The 17,407-nt window shown below is 26.7% G+C and overlaps 1 protein-coding gene across 2 annotated transcripts; it reads right to left on the bottom strand.

Annotated features, from left to right (window-relative positions):
* Positions 1-10,660: 10,660 nt before the first annotated feature.
* Positions 10,661-15,067, bottom strand: LOC100165348 (ras association domain-containing protein 4). 2 transcript variants are annotated; one of them, XM_016804661.2, is made up of 11 exons: positions 14,856-15,067; positions 14,695-14,789; positions 14,466-14,608; positions 14,308-14,383; positions 14,103-14,234; positions 13,902-14,042; positions 12,112-12,141; positions 11,870-12,033; positions 11,561-11,793; positions 11,277-11,496; positions 10,661-11,004 (listed from the first exon to the last, which is right to left on the bottom strand). In XM_016804661.2, the coding sequence occupies exons 1-11, from the start codon at positions 14,893-14,895 to the stop codon at positions 10,944-10,946; spliced, it is 1,335 nt and encodes a 444-aa protein (XP_016660150.1). In that variant the 5' UTR covers positions 14,896-15,067; the 3' UTR covers positions 10,661-10,943. The 2 variants fall into 2 exon arrangements, with proteins under 2 accessions (XP_016660150.1, XP_001950112.1); XM_001950077.5 differs by having other exon boundaries at positions 11,870-12,141; positions 14,856-15,066.
* Positions 15,068-17,407: the final 2,340 nt, after the last annotated feature.

Raw genomic sequence — 17,407 nt, 5'->3', positions numbered from 1 at the left:
TTTAGGTTTAATTTTTAATCAAACCGATGATAACTAAACGTTTTAACCAGAAAAACAGACTGGCAATAGATTATTATACGTTTAACTGTAATACTTCACTCTCTAATTGAGAATTCACAATACATTTAGTGTTGAATAATGTAAACAATTTTTGTTCCAATATCATTATAATGTCATATTACATCGACAGCATAATCATGTTCAAAATTGTAGCAATATAGCTCTACCTATCTAAATACTTAATTACACACGTTTACAAATGAATAATGGTTATTGTTTTAACGGACAGATGGGAATAATTATTATCAGGTACATTTTTTATTAACAGTCTAGAACAAACCAATTATTCTTCTACGATGGTCCTAAACACATACAATTGTCTATATTAAACGATTTTGTTTAGTAAAAAATAATCACAATCAGTGTTCATCTCGTATTGCTTTTTAAAAACTCTTCTTTAATGTCGATAATTTTAATTTAGGTGCAATGAAATATTTTTATTCCTGTTTTAAACGTAATAAAAGTAAATCTAAAAAGAACCTTGGAAAAAATAGAATCATGAATTCCAGTACTCATTATAAATAAAACAAAACTTGTACCTAATAAATTAGGTAACCCACTCAAATTACCAAACTGTATTTGTGGTACTTACTACCTAGGTATTTGATACCACAATACAGTAACTGGCAATAAATTCACAGACTTGTTATTTCGTTTAGTAAATAAGGTACCCTATGTGTTGTGTTAAATATGTATTTGAAATTTTATGAGTGTTTTAAACTAATTTGACTAGTCATTGTAACACTACTTTCCTACCCTGAAAAAGCCTAATTTTATAACGCTCAATATTTTTCTTTTAATTTATTTTAGTAGGTATGTGCCTAACAGATTATTTGTCATTTCTGAAAACAACATTTGTTTGGACAGACCGACATGACTAAAAAAAATTCCTTAATAAATTAAACATTACATTCTAAAAAGTTTAATCTAATACCTACAATATTTTAATTTAATTATATTGTTAAATAATGAATTCAAAATGTTGAGTAAATATTTTACCCGACTTGATTACATACCCATTACATTTTCACAACTAACCAAAATGATATAATTTAAATATTTTAAATGTTATACATTTATTGTTATAATGATATCGTATTCTCTTGTTTGTAAAATACATTACCTACCTATATGTGTGTATAATTGTATTAAATTATTATTATGTATGAATCCAGAACATATTATAATATGAATGATAACCACGTCGAACAATTTTCTAAAATTTAATTGTTAACTTTACAAATTCAACTTTATTTGTACCTACTAATTTAAATTAATTTTTATTTCTTTCAAAAAAAAATCGAATTATTACCTACGTCAAGTTTTGCTCACGTATGTATTTAGTTCTTTTGACATTTTTAAAAATATTTATTTTAATTTGTCATATTAAAATTATTAAAACAACCTAAAAGTCAATTGATATTTTTTTTTTCGTTTGCTCCTAGTAAGGTATACTGTCAAACAGGATAGGATGAGGTTAGAGGGGGTCACTTGAGGCAGTTTTAAAATTATATTAAAAATTAATAGACAGTTAATACAGTTGTTTAACTTTATCATGTAACAATTCTATAAGAATATTAAATGTTAAATTTTTCAATAATATAAGTGATATCGTATAGTAGGTATCGAGTATTTTTACAGTATAGTTAGACAATGGCACTGCACAAATAAAGCGTACTTATCAAGTAGAAATGAAGAATCTCAAAGACTCCAAACTATTTTTATTTTGTTAAGAATGTTGTGGAAAAAATATTTAAATATAATTGAGTAATGATCAAGAAGTAATAACAGACTGATAATACTATAATAATAAGACACAAAAAATAAAATCTGATTTTGCCAAAGTTTCCCAGTTTGGCGGTATACTGTTTTGGTTTTACAACTGTTTCATTATTTTACTTCCTATAAGTATATGCAATAATAATTCTCATTTAATCAACTGAGTATGTTACCACTAAACGTATATAGTAATATTGTTTTAACATCGATTTGTCTCTGTAAATGTACTTGTATTTAATGTAAAGTGTTGTAATTAGTACTAAATAATAATTAATAATGTATCATAAAATATTAACTTTATCAGTTTTATAAAGTGTGATCATTTTATCAATTGTAATTAAATTTCTCAGCCAGATTACGTTGCATTGAATCCGGATTTATTTTTACAGAAGCTAGTGACTACATAAATAAACATTTATAAATAACAACCTCATCTGATAGTTGATACTATATTTGGGTGGACCTGTGTTTTAAAGTAATTTTGAACCCAATAACATGGCTTTAAATTCTAAAATCGAAATTAGCTGAATGAAAAACATATAAAATTTAATCTAAAATACTTTTTTTTTACCTATTCATTTATTAATATCCATTTACATAAATTAAGTAGAGAAATTAAATAAATAAATAGACACCTAGTGTTGAATAATTTGTCTAAGTATTGTCATTACAAATAATTATTAAATACCTAATAATAATAGTAATAATAAAAATTCAAACTAGAGATTTTACGAATTGTTCGATTTTCAACACCATTTGAAAACCAAAATACCTATTTATGATCAAATTTTAAACTCCTCTAACTCGGTGAATTTTTAATTCAGATAATCTGCAGTGTTTAAGTGACCTACCGTCCATATGGCTTGTGAAAAAATACTGCCCGTTCAATCCAATACCTACGTAATCCGGCCGAGAAACTCCGGGGCCGGGGCTATTACACAGCCTTGAGTTCGTACGCCTAGTTTTCCGACGGATTCATCATTCGTCGTTTCTTATTCGACTGTCTAAAACAAGGACGACTGTGATCCGCGAAGGAAAATGCGACCGGGCGCCACCCCACGTTTTCCGTCGGAACACCGCGAAGTAGTAAAAAACGCTAATATTCTAAATCTTTCACACGTTTTTCCCGATTGCGATTGGGTAACACCGGTGACGGAAAACGCCGCGTTTATACCCATACCGATTGTATATTATTATATTATAATTTAGGCGGAGGAATATTACGTCGACGGACATGTATAATGTGATGTCAGCGATGGAGTAAAAAAAAACCCTGTGAAACGCGTGGAAAACCGACGTGTAGCCAAGGTCCCTTAAAAAAATGATCATACTGTATATTGTAACAATAAACCATGTCCATATCTAACATATTACCTAACAATATCAATCAGTTATAATATTATATTATTTTGTTTTCAACTGTGCATGTAAATAAAACTGTACTGTTAAATTGATTAAAATCTTTGTATTGTTGAATAATTATACCGTTTACACGATGTATTAATTGAATTGTAAATAGATATCCATTTATGATAGTAAAAGACAAAAGTTGTTTGTACATTAAATCACAATATTAACAACAATAATAAAATGCGTATCATCACAATAGGTTTTTATAACTACTTGAATTTTGTTCAACTCGCAGTGATTTAAGAAATAATTGGAATATTTTACGACAATAAGAAACCACTAAAGTATATAATTCATTATTTTAAACAATCGTTCTAAACGAATTTTAAAAATCTATTTAAATGCATATTATTATTGTGTCCATATTCTCTCAGTCGACAATCCGTAGGTACCTAGTCTACCCAGTAAAATAACATGGGAGTATTTTGTTTTTATTTTTGTACTATCAAAATTGTTTATTGTTAATAACGCAAGCTCTAAATCAGTATAAAAATAAAACTTATGAGTTTTGAATAAAACGATTAATATTCTTCTATATTTCGACATATTTATTAGTACCACTATTTTCTAACGTGACGTTTTGATCAATTTAAAATTTAACATTTTAATGTAAGTAATACCTACCTAATTTCAGCCATTTTTATATTTCGAAAATGTCCGTTCCACACGGCGCCGTCTTATTTGGCTGTTTTTTCCACTCATTATCATCTTGCAAAATCATACTTTAAAAGTAATTATGTACCTAACATATTATTATACAACATACACCATACACGGAATATACACGAAATTTAAATGAATGTATGCATATATTATTGTGTTTATATTATGCAGAAGACCGAACAATATTATTGATCGTTTGAACCAAATATCCTGCAATGTATGTTGTATGAGCACTAAATGTGATCATTATACTTATGTTAAGTACCTATATTGTAAAACGAAACAAGATAATATTATGTACTCTTGAGAACAAAACAAACCTTACTAAGAAATTTCAAATGAAAACAGCCAATTACAAAGATAATAATTCGATTGTATTAATTACTTGTTAATAGGAAATGTCCATAACAAATGATTCAAAACACGTACAAATACATACATATTAATATTATATACCTTACAAACCGATGCCACAAATAAGTAATAACTGATAACTAAGAAATGGAATACATAAATTATTTATAGGTAGGTAGTTATATTATAAGTCATATATTATAATATGTAAATAGGTAAGTACATTACACATAGTATATTGTGTTAAATTTTCTACCGGTAACTTTTAAATAAATAAATAAACCCGTACCACAGACTTTAAAAAACCAAAAATTATTATAAGTCTTACAAATACCAATACTCAACGTACCTGGTAAAATATTATACTCTAGTATGCAGTACCAGGTTTGTAACTCGTTAATTCCACTTGAAGGGAGATCGTAGATTATTGGTTGTTATTGTATTAAGCTAGAATATTTAAAATTTAAATTGTTAATTTGAATTAAGCATTGGTGTACCTAAACTTTTTATGACTTTGGTATACAATATTGAATTTTTTATGTACTTACACAATCTTGAGCGAATTTATCCCCGAGAATACGCAATCCTTTGACTGTGGTTCCCTTTCATGAACAAATATAGACCAGCTCATAAAGAGAATAATAAATTACATATGTATATAGTGAAAGATATTATTAAAATAAGAAAAAAACATGTTTATGAAATTCCTTAAGAGTGCTCAGGACGGCTTGTTTGATGTTTGATTATCCTTCTCTGTTCAGCAATATTATTATTATTATTAGGTATTTAGATAGTACCTAATGTCGTAACGATAAGTAGTTTTCCAATTATGATGTACTGATTACTTACTTACTGAAATACTTACGGACATGGTATTTTTTTGAGAATGTAGGTAGATAAAATTTTTTTTTACATTTTCAACCTTTGATAATTTATATTATACAAAAAAAAATAATAGAATTTTTTATAGAATTTACTGTACACCAATAGAATGTATATAATACTGACATAAATAATTGATAAACTTCATTAGTTTTTAATAATTTTTGAAATTTCTACAAACTTAACTTTAAATTGATTAAAATATATTTTGTTAAAAGCTGGTAAATATTCGTGGTTATCTCAATAAGGTATTCTTATTTCTTGTATGAACAACTTTTAGGATAAGTGATGAGAAAATCTGCAAAAATTAACATTTTAAAACACCATACGTCCATACACTATTTAGCCAGAACAAAAAAATGTGTTTTTAACTGTTTTATTTTCTACAAATTTGTCATTTGTCCCGTTAGATTCTATTTATACTCCCTTAAAAGAGATGACCTCTAAATGTGTAGCTACTTTTAAAATGGCCACTTATCGTTTGCACCTTTTTTTTAAATCTTGGTAAACCTTTTTGTATATTATGTAAATGAGTACCTATGTACTAAATATGTATATAATTTAAAAAATATCACAACAAAACTATACCATAAGCTTAAAATGTATATACAATTATATCTCTTGTAGAGAAAAAAACTCATGAAATTTTAATATTTGAGTTGATAAATACTGGATAAAATCATATCCCCCCCCCCCCATGACAAAATCCTAAATACGCCACTGATACAGCTAGGATATCACGATTTTCACCTAGTTACTTTGCAAACAAAGGGTATTAGAACATTGAGACCAAGTTTAGGCAAAAATAATAATGTATTTTAAATTTTGAGAAAAAGTAGAATATTTTTACCATACCTATTGAATATACCAAGTATATTCTACTCAACATAAAGTGCAATACATTATTATTTATTTTCCATGACTAAATTATGTTAAGGTACCTTCTTAAAAAATAATGTGCCTTGTTGTTTTTTATTTTTATCTATATTTAACACCAAAAATAAATTCTTTGTCATTTTATTTTAAGGTATTTTATTTTGAGATGATAATATATAGGTACCTATTCAAAGATAATACAATGTTTTTTACTTTAAGCATTGATATATTTATATCTACAGTATATTATATAGTACCAATACTAGGTAGGTAGGTACCTAGTGTAGCTGTATAACCTGATTTCACCCTGAAAAAATGAACAAAATTAAATGCTCATGGATTTGTCCCTTCTTAAACTCCGTTAAATGTAAAATGCACAGATTTTCGACACAGTCATTTGGGTTTTTTTGATCAAATATAAAATACAGGCCTTAAATTATACCCAATTATAATAACTATTTAATTTTGTGTAACCAATGGCAAACCTATATAAACAAATAAATATTTGTTGTTCGTGAGCCAATAAATCCCCATGTGAGTGTTGAGTCGATCTAAAAAATTAAAAATTCACGAATTTGGCCTCGAGATGCACCATCAATGACCTAGGGTGCACAAAAGAGGAAGGTTTTGTAGTCTGAACCCCATCTCCCCCATTGATTGACAGAATATTTCTTTTTTTTAACAACATATAATCTTTTTTTATACTTTTTGAATGTTGAAATATTTTGACCACTTTGAATTCTTAGTTACGTCCCTGTCCTCGAGTATAGAATTACCTATATGCACCAAACATCATAATAATATTTAATCTGATAGATTTGGCTGTGGATCGCTTACACACAAACATTTCGATAGTTAGGTAGATTATATTATAGACTACACCTCCAATCTAGTAGGTACAATGCAATTCTATACAAAATTTAGTAAATAACACTAATGTTTGTTTTTTATGTTTTTTATCTAATTTGAGTTTATGGCAATTAAAACTTTTGACTTGTATGTACCTATCACGCTAGGAGGTTTCCATTTTTTATTGTAACGAATTTCGGATCTTTTAAAATAATATTATAATATTTCAATAAAAACGTACAGCGTAGATTATAAATTTTACATAACTACATACAAGCAAAAATAATAATAATCAATAATGCTAAAATATGGATGTGCTAGTAAGGTGAACAAATTAATTTTCACGAGTTCATATTATATTATCGACCTATATGTTCATGTATTTAATATTTTACAACCCATAAACCCGCGACAAAATTGTCGATTCGGTGTTTACTCATAATAAGGGAGTAGGGGACTATTAGGTAGATACATAATATTATACTTTCATAATAAATTATTACTTTTCATTTTTTATTCTGGCTGTTCTAAAAAATTATATTGTAACCAATTTCATAAAAAAAAAATATGTTAAAATTGAATACTAGATAATTGTAAATCATAATAGCTAATAATATTGATATTAGGTATTATTAATTAACTAGCTGCCCAACCTTCCTCCGGAAGAAATCATTTTTTTATAATTTAATTTAAAAACATAAGACTATTTTTTGGCTATACAAATAATATAATATACCTAATTACATATTGTAGTTATTATTATTACTAACTTCTGAAAATTATATATCCTAAATTTTGAATTCAACCACTGGAGTGGTAAATTTTATTCTTTTTATTATAGAATAGAAATAAGGTAGAAAAAAATGACAAAATGTAACTATAAATTATTTATACAATGAATACCTATAGGTACCTATTTATTATATATATTTATATTTCAAACGGAAAAATGCAAGTGCAAACAAATAAATAAATAATTAATAATAATAACAATGATAAATAAACATACAAACCGGTTTCCTTCGTCTCCAAAATCAAGTTAGATTCTTATATATATAGATAATCGATGACTGAAACGTTTATTTTCATTTATGTATTTATAATTATAAACAATTATTATTTTTTTTTTTTAGAATTATTAAAAGACTAATGTTATTAACATTTAAATTTAAGTAGGTACTAAGTACCTATTATTATTTTTACTATGATAAACTCTCGCAAAAAAACATGTGTGGAAATTAATAAACAAATATAGAATAGTGCACAAACAAAATAATTGGATGAGTAAGAACCAAGAAGTAAGAACCGGCTTTAAAACCGGATTAATATTTGTTAGAGACATGGCTGATTGTAATATTTTAGATTCTGAGGAAAGCGATAAATGTATTGATTTTACACTGATGAGTGTTTTTTTCTGTGTGTACCTAACATTTTTGCTAGTAGAATAATGTTTAATTTTCAACTTCAACATCAACATCTTTTTGGTGGGAACGTGAATCTAAAAGGTATTTTCGAGAGGTCAAATTCGTTTTTCAAAAGCGTCAGGAAAAACAAAAATTGAATTTTCAGTCTTACGAAAATTAACGAATTCTCATGGAATGATTTTCTTATTTTGTTGTAAATCAAAAACGAATAACCGTAGATACATTTTTTAAGCTATTTATAGACGTTTCAAATTTTTTAGTTTTTTTTTATACATGTCAATATAATTATTTTGATAGGATCAAAAATCTTGAAATAATAACAGTTAACAATTATTAGAGATGCATGGGCACGGTCTTTTTTATAAGCATTTATAAATTTTAAAACTTGACAAAATTTGTCATAATCTCAACAGTTTGCTAATTACATTTTCAGTTTTGGTTTAATATTATACTTGGTTTTTATTAGGTAGTCAATTTAATATGACTTTAAAGAGGTCAGGTGAATTATTACGTTGTACTCATAAGTGGAAATTTGCAGGTGAAATTACTGGGGGGCTGAGCATTATAATATGCTCATTACATACCTAATACATTTACACCAACTAAGGTACTAGGTAGATAGGTACTCATTACTGTACTAGCAAGCCGCTCGGAATTATTAATTTTTTGACATAATTATAAAATGTGTACCTATAGCTCAACTTTAAGCACTCAATTCGATATGCGGCGAAAAACAAAAATACTTAAAATTCGTCAAATATGGCGACTTCCGTTTATGGAGATATTTGCAAATCATAATTAGTTTAAAAAAAATACCATTTTGTTAATTTGTTACATCATTTCATCGAAACCGAGACGACGCGTGACGCGACATGGACGACTACTGAAACAAGTACCAGCCAATGCCGGTGTCATAGCCCAATGGATTCTATTACCCTCAATAATTTTTACACATCCAGGTAAATATATCCTAAGTTATAGTTACCGGGGATAAATATACTATTATAAAAATGTTTCTTTTAAATCTAAGATTTAAAATGTAATACAAGATTATAAGTGTTTCTACTTTAATCAAAAAAAAAAAAGTCAAATTACATTTTTATGAGCGTTTGTATTTCAAATTTTCACAACATTGGATTTTCAGTCGATTTTTTTATTTTTTGTAACTCAAAAACGAATAACCACAGGCATTTGAAATTTATATCATGTGTTTATTTTATTAATCCCTGTACTTGGTAAAATTTACAAAATATTTCGATATTATGTATTATTTCTGTTTTCGATCTGTTTACGGATATTTCCAATTTTCAATTTTTTATAGTTTTATTTTTTCTATAAATCTCAACTAAATTTTATTTGTTTGATCAAAAAGATTGAAAACTTAATACAAGATACCTGATATACTGTTACTTTAGGAATTGAAAAATATTAAAAATACATAGGCACAATTTTTTTCAAAAAGCATTTAAAGTTCAAATTTTGACAAAATTATCAAATTTAAAATTAAAAAATGATTTTGTATTTAAAAATTTATAAAAATATGTTCAACCTTTATAGCTAAGAATTGAAGATTTAAAACAAGGTTCCATGTAAGTAGGTTATTCTGTAACTAAAAAATCTCAAAAATATAAAAACAGATTTTTTTGTATTTATTTTGTTGTAGTTTTATAATATTAATTCAAGGTACCGGCTAACGGCTTCCAAATGAATAATAATTAATAAGTAATAACAATATTATACATATAATATAAAATAACCACACTGACAAACCATCTCCTCTCAGAATCGTTTTTTGTATGCAATAATATTATATCATTTAATTAAAATTTAATACCATCCATCATACATTTATACAGTGACCCATTTGTAACCTACTGTACAGCAGACCAACACCCACTTACCCACCTTTTTTTTTATGAATGATACAATAAAATAAAATATAAATTAAAACAAAATTACATAAACCATAGAAGACTCATAGATAAGTCCAAGAGTATCTACAATTTCAATTAGTTACATTAAATTTTTTTATAGAAAATTAAACATAAAATAATTAGAGTTTAAAAATTTAAAAATGATTGCATTTGGTTACATGCAGCCAAACAGGCTTACATTTTAAGATTAGTTAAAATGTTGACACTCTAGATTTGGTTTGATTGTGTCTTATAAGATGGTTATGAGCAGATATTCCAGGTATGGTGTAATATAACAAGAGGTATACATTTGTGCAACAAATTACTTTTATCCAGATGTCATTAATCCAGTAATTAAATATTCTGTAATAAACTATCTAACAAATAATATATTTAATGTGTCCACTTTAACATTAAAAAGCGTTGAAAGTAATTAAAAACTACACCAAATAATATTTTCATCTTTCAATTTAATAATAACTCTAATATAGCTCACAATGTTGATTCTACAAAAAGTTATCTTGAAAATATTGATGGAAATAATAGATCAATGCGAGCAGTCTTATTATATTTAAGTATACATAATAAAAGAAAACTAAACACTACAACAATGATTTTATATATTATTTTTTATTATTTGAGTCGATAAATGTAAAAAAAATGTACCTTTATATAAGATAGTGCATTAATATAAAAGAAATGCAACATAAAATTAAAAACTTATTACTAGTAGTTAAAGTCGCACCTTTAACTGTTCCATACGTTGTTTGATTCTTCTCCTCATATCTTCATATCTAAAAAAAAAATTATACATACAATTTTTTTCAAACTTTCCAAGGGTATCATAATATTATATAAAAGTACTTCTAGAAGACAACAGATTTTTATCTGCTTCAGTCTTGAGGAAAAAACTAAGAAGTACTCTTAACTCAAATAGTTTGCATAGATAATATGCTAATGAGCTGTAAGGGCAATGGGATGGGCTAACATTTTATGAAAATATAATATAGGGTCTAATGGGCTATCAGCCTGTGAAGATCTAGAATACCAATAGAAAATATTTTACTTTGCTTGTACTGCAATAATATGTTTTTCTTCTTCAGCATCATAGCCAGCCAGAATAGCTTTACATTCTGGTAAACTAAAATTAAGAAATTGAGCCACGTCACAACTAATTTCATCTGTGGTTCGACTTTCCATCAAATATAATCTAGAAACATCTTCATGTGGCCCTTGAATTAATCTTACAACCAGTGGATATTCATCATCCAATAATTTACGACGTTCTAAAATTACATTTTAAACTAAGTTATCAAATAATAAATTTGACAATACTTTTCAGATATTTACCTCCATTATCAAATACAAGAAATAATGAAAATTGATATGCTTTCCCATCTACTTTGTATTTGTCTAACATCAGGTTAATAACTTCTGGTGTTGTAACCAATGATGTTACCCAAACAGACATTTGGCTACCATATGGCGGTGTAAAAAAACTTGTTTCACGATTATAGAAGTGACCATTAATTGAACATCTGCGTTTTAATTTTGTTCTATTCTTTCCATTTAATCTTCCAGTTCTAAAATGTAAACAAAAATAATATACATTTAAATATAAAATAGTTCAATATATGTATCATGTATCATATAGCATGCCTTCTTTTGATAGCTGTTGATCCAGATTTTCGACGCATTTTAACATTATTTACAAATTCATCTTGATGGTCAGATAATGATTCATCGTTGTATTCATTGTCACTTGTATCATCATCCAATGAACGACTTCTCAGTAAACACTTATCAGCAGTCTCTTTTTCTAACTGAGATTCAAAGTTTTCTGAATATTCATCATTTTTATCTGGAATTAGAGCTTCTATATCAGCTTTTTTACTACATACCTTTTCATCGTCAACAACTTCTCTTTCTACCTATTTAATTTATTACAGATAATTAAATAAAATATTTTAACATAAAGGGATTTGAAACAAACTGTTTTTCCAACTAAAAAGACCCATTTATATCTTAAAATATGATGATTGATATAATTTAGGTATACAATAAGGTTGAAAATATATTTAAATTCTTCATCTTATCTTTGGATCAACAAATAACTTTTAAAAAGACGTCACAACTGAATGTGATGTCTCTATCTAACAAAACATATTCTGCGTAATACATTTTCGTTCAGCTGAACCAACAAGAGGACACAGATAATGTTCTTAACTTAAAGTTTGATAATAGGTCAATTCACTCTAATATTAATTCTAACACAAAAATTGGAACTATTGAATACAAATTTATGAAGCTGTATGTTTAAGATGTTTAAGATGGAGACAACATATAATGTGGGTATGGTGTCCTCTTAATAAATTTGAACTACACATATCAAAATTTAACTTATATGAGTATAAAAATTTACAAATGTTTGACAGTATATTACAGTTCTTCAAATAAATAAAAGAAAAGTTGTTCATAGGTCCAAAGCAAACATATTAACACGTAAACATTAATATATTTTTAATATTAAAATTGCATTATTGAATATTTTAATTTATCAGTATGGTGGAATGAAAATAAATAAATTTAGCATTATTAAAATATTGATTATACAGACAACCTTACACTACGCGTTTCCAATGTGATGTCACTGGGCAGGGCTCAGCATAATCTCCTATTTTACATGTATTAAAGTTGCTCGTTTTACACAATGATTTACTAACCTAATTTTGTTTTTTATATTTGATTTATGTAGAAATATGTGATTCTTCTAGCTAAAGACGACAGAAGTATCAAAATGTCAATATAATGTTTGGTTTTTTTTTTTATATATATATTAAAGAGATTTTTGTTACAAACATAATATTATTGTAGCTATAAAGACGCAGTGCATCGATTTATATAATACACATTTTAAATATTTAAAAAATAACAAAATACTCAACAAAAATTCTGGTTCCACTAACGTTTTCAGCACATAAAAACACACCACATACGTATAACAAAAAATTGGAAAATATACTTTAAAGATAGGTAAATAATTATTGTGTGAAGTGAGTAACATTTACACGTTTAAGATAGGCAATTACCCTGAGCCTGGCCCAATGAAGTCATGCGTATTTTTACAATTCCTCATAACTCTTTAAATAATGTGAGGATAAAGCGTAAAATCCAAACCATTATTCTTAGAAATTAAGCATTCTATCAAATTAAAAAACTTATTGTTTGTGTTTTGTGCATTTAATATCAGTTTGTTTCAAATCTACTTTACATATTATATTTGGCATAATAGAATAAAAAAAGTTTATTAAGTGGATGTGATTTTGATTATTGACAGCGTCTTACATGTGTATATAATAGATCATGTAGACAGTGAAACCCAGTGGCAGAACTAATGGTCATTTCATAGGCCCACTTATATTTTGTTCTGGTGCTTTCATAAGTTACAGCAAAAAGGTTTTGTAAAAAGTAGGTATGTCACAGCTTATGATACAGATAAGTTATACAAAACACTTTATATCTTTTTTCTGACCATCATTTCAACCATAAATTTGCCACTGCATGTAAATAATAGATTTTGAACGTATATGTATAATATTATTAATATTAGATATAAAAGAAAGATATATATGGGTATCACATCCTCTTAAATACCAAAAAAAAGTTATTATTTATCTACAAATTTAATTACTTTCAAAAGTTCACTAAGGTCATCTTCAACAACATTATGATTTAAGTTATTTGGTAATGTATTAAACTTGTTAAAGGAGTTGTTTCCATTTTGATGTTGATCATTTTTTGAATTATTAGTTACATATTTACTTTGTAGTTTCTGAAAATCCATTTAAATATAAAACATGGCATTATATTACATTGAAATTAAAAACTACACCATTAGTGGCACATCATTTTCTCTAAGGATTCTATTTTTGATTCTTTGGTCATCGTCTTCTTTCAGATGAATCATGTCAGTCACAGCCCAATAGATTCTTAATGCCCCTTCTAGAATAGGACGACCATTTACCTATACAAATAAATTCTATTGATACACAAATTCTCTAAAAAAAAAAAAATAGAAACATTTTAAAATAATTTACCTCTCGGCTACGAATCTCTCCACTACGTCCTTCGTAATATTTGTTGTACATTTTGAGTTTTTCATCCAACTCGGACCTATAATAAACAAAAATCAAAATGCTATAATAATCAGATTAAACATCAATTATCACAACATATAAATAAATTATTATATGACCTTTCAACATTTGGCCCGAACGGATATTTGTTTTCGACTCTACCAAAACTGGTATGAGACTCCACTCTAGTACCATGGCCATATAATTGAGGTCCGAATAACACACCATAACACGGCACATGACAGTATGGAACGCCTTTATGCTAATAACCAATTCATAACAGTATAATGATATTAACATATTAACCGATAATGATTGTAAAATTATAATTTTTGTTCTTGGCCATACCTCTGCATGCTGTCCGGGGTTCAATCGCTTACTACATTCTTCACATCGTAGACATTCTGGGTGCCAGTCATAGCCTAATGATTGCATGCGTTCCGCTAAGTAAGAGAAATCATACACAGTTATGTAAGTACTGTTTTTTAAAACGGAAATTCAAAACTTACCAAAGTACACTGGTTTGCCACATTTATGGCATTTCCACATGGCTAAATAAACTATTTGTTTATGGCTCTATGCTGATTATTATTCCAGCCTTAACCTAAATTTGGAAGTTGATTAATATTATTTAGTATACATTAATTATTTAAACGTTCCATAATATAAATTATTGATCAATACATATTCATATGTAGACCATGTTTCAAGTTTAATGTCTTATCTTCAATAGTTCAATTATTTATATCATTATTTATTATGATTTCTCTTACTATCAGCAATGATAACGAAAATAATACCACCTCATTAATTATTATACAGTGTGACCCGAATTTACATAGTACATACTTATAGATTTTTTCAAGAGTTTTCAACAACAAAGTTTGATTTAGGACGAGTAACATCTATGATGATGACAGACTATCATCGTGCATTCGTGCGACCGCGGCTTAATGACCATACTGTAATGACATTACAATATTTCATAATTTATTATATCTTATTATAAGTATTAAAGTATTGTATGGTTAATCATGGTATAATATACTAATAGCATATTAGCATACCTAAGAACAAATGCACTTTAACTCCCTTTCTTAAATATTTCAATTTTCGAATGTAGTGATTTTACAATAAGTGTATTATTTGATTTGGGTCTGTCATCACCTTTTAGCCTTTAGGACAGTAAAAAAAGCATAGATTTTCTTCAACAGTATCTTTTCTGATAGGAAAGTGAATCCAATTGGTACTATGGAAATCAAAACTAATAAATTCCCCATAGGCGCAATTTCAATTAAAAAACTGAGGGTGCTTAAGCTCTGCATTTTTTTGGCATTTAAATTCAATTATAACTATGAAGCAGTTATGAATTTTTTGAGCAAAAATATTTTATGACAATTTAACATTGAAGACTTATAGTGCATTATAAAAATGAATACAATAGTCAATTTTAATTTACCAAAAATTTAAAAGGAACAACTTTTTCATATTTTATTCAAAAAATATGACAATTAAATATTAGTATACAAGGTATAACAGAAAAACAGAAAGACTTAACGAAAAAAAATGACGCTACTTAAACGTATGACAAAAATTGTTAAAATTATATGATTAGTAAATAATTTAAGAATTAATATAGGTACTCATGTCAGCCAACTTTCAAAAAAAATATTTTGAAAGAAGTTATTATAATAACTTACGTAGGTATACGTTCCAAATTCATTTAATCAAAAAAATATTGATATATCAAAAATTCTAAAAATAAGCTACTTGACTTAGATAAATGTTTTTACTATCAAAATTATTGTTTTTATAATCAGATTCACAAATTGGCTATTTTGAATATATCTAAAAAAATTTAAATCAAATTTAAAATTTAAAATTTTCAATGTTAAAAAATAAGTACCTAATTAAAATATAAAAATAATTTTTTGCATAATATATTTAAAACTATAAATAAGTGGGTATAAATTGTATACTCGTATAAAAAAACAATTTAAATATTGATTAAAACAAAAGTTATTTCAAAAGTCAGCTCTATTTATTACCCTGTATAGGCTGTATAGGATATTATACTACATAATACCATACGGCAGTGGCGAACATACAGGGGAGGGTTTCGGGATCAATGCCTCCCAGGACCAAAAAAAAATTTTGATATTATTGATGAATTTCTTATTATTAATCATCCGTGTATACACAAACATACGTTATAATAATTTGACTATTGAGTATAACACTATACTTTACCAACAACGAAAAAAGATTTCATAACGAAATTGTGGGTGCCGTATATCAATCAAAATAGACATTTGATCGTACACAGTCAGTTAGTTGCGTGCGGACATTAATACATCTTAATACGACCAAAAATGTACCCTTTCCTTTTCGGCCGATTCACTTTTCGACCAAAAAAAAGTTAAATACAATACACAATGATTTTGTTAAGTTGGTTTCAAATAACTAATTTAAAAAGTAGTGAACCAGCAACCTAACCTAAACAGTGCTAACAAAAGTGAGTAAAAAAAATGAATTATGACAGGAATTGTAATTATTATCATAGTTTTCTATATTTTATTGACAACAAAAATTATTTTTATAAATATTACATATTCATTTATACATTTTAGTATTTTATACAACTTATATATTTTTTAATATTTCTTTATAAGTATAACATAAAGACTTATATGTAATTATTATCATTATTTATTTGTAACCTACTACTATATTTAAAAATAACTAACAAAAATAATTTTTTCTACATAAAGGCAGGGATTGGAACCTGTTGGGTGTTTCGGTTCCGGTTCTGGTTCCGATTATTAAATTAATTTGTTTAAGGGTTCCGATTTTGTTTCGGTTTTCTAAAAAAATATAAGGGTTCTAGAACCAGTTAATACCGGTTTAGAAAAATACCGGTTAATTTCGGTTATTTTCGGTTAATTTTGAATTCTGATTATTAAAGATTTATTAAAAAAATAGTCTGAAATAATTTATTTATTGCTGTTTAAATTTGTAATTATTTCATGAAAATAGAAGTTAATTATGAAAAGTTAGAAAA

This window comes from Acyrthosiphon pisum, chromosome A1 (genome assembly GCF_005508785.2).
Source record: "Acyrthosiphon pisum isolate AL4f chromosome A1, pea_aphid_22Mar2018_4r6ur, whole genome shotgun sequence".
NCBI lineage: Eukaryota > Metazoa > Arthropoda > Insecta > Hemiptera > Aphididae > Acyrthosiphon > Acyrthosiphon pisum.
The sequence above is the reverse complement of the archived record's forward strand: the minus strand, read 5'-3'. Positions and strand labels throughout refer to the sequence as shown.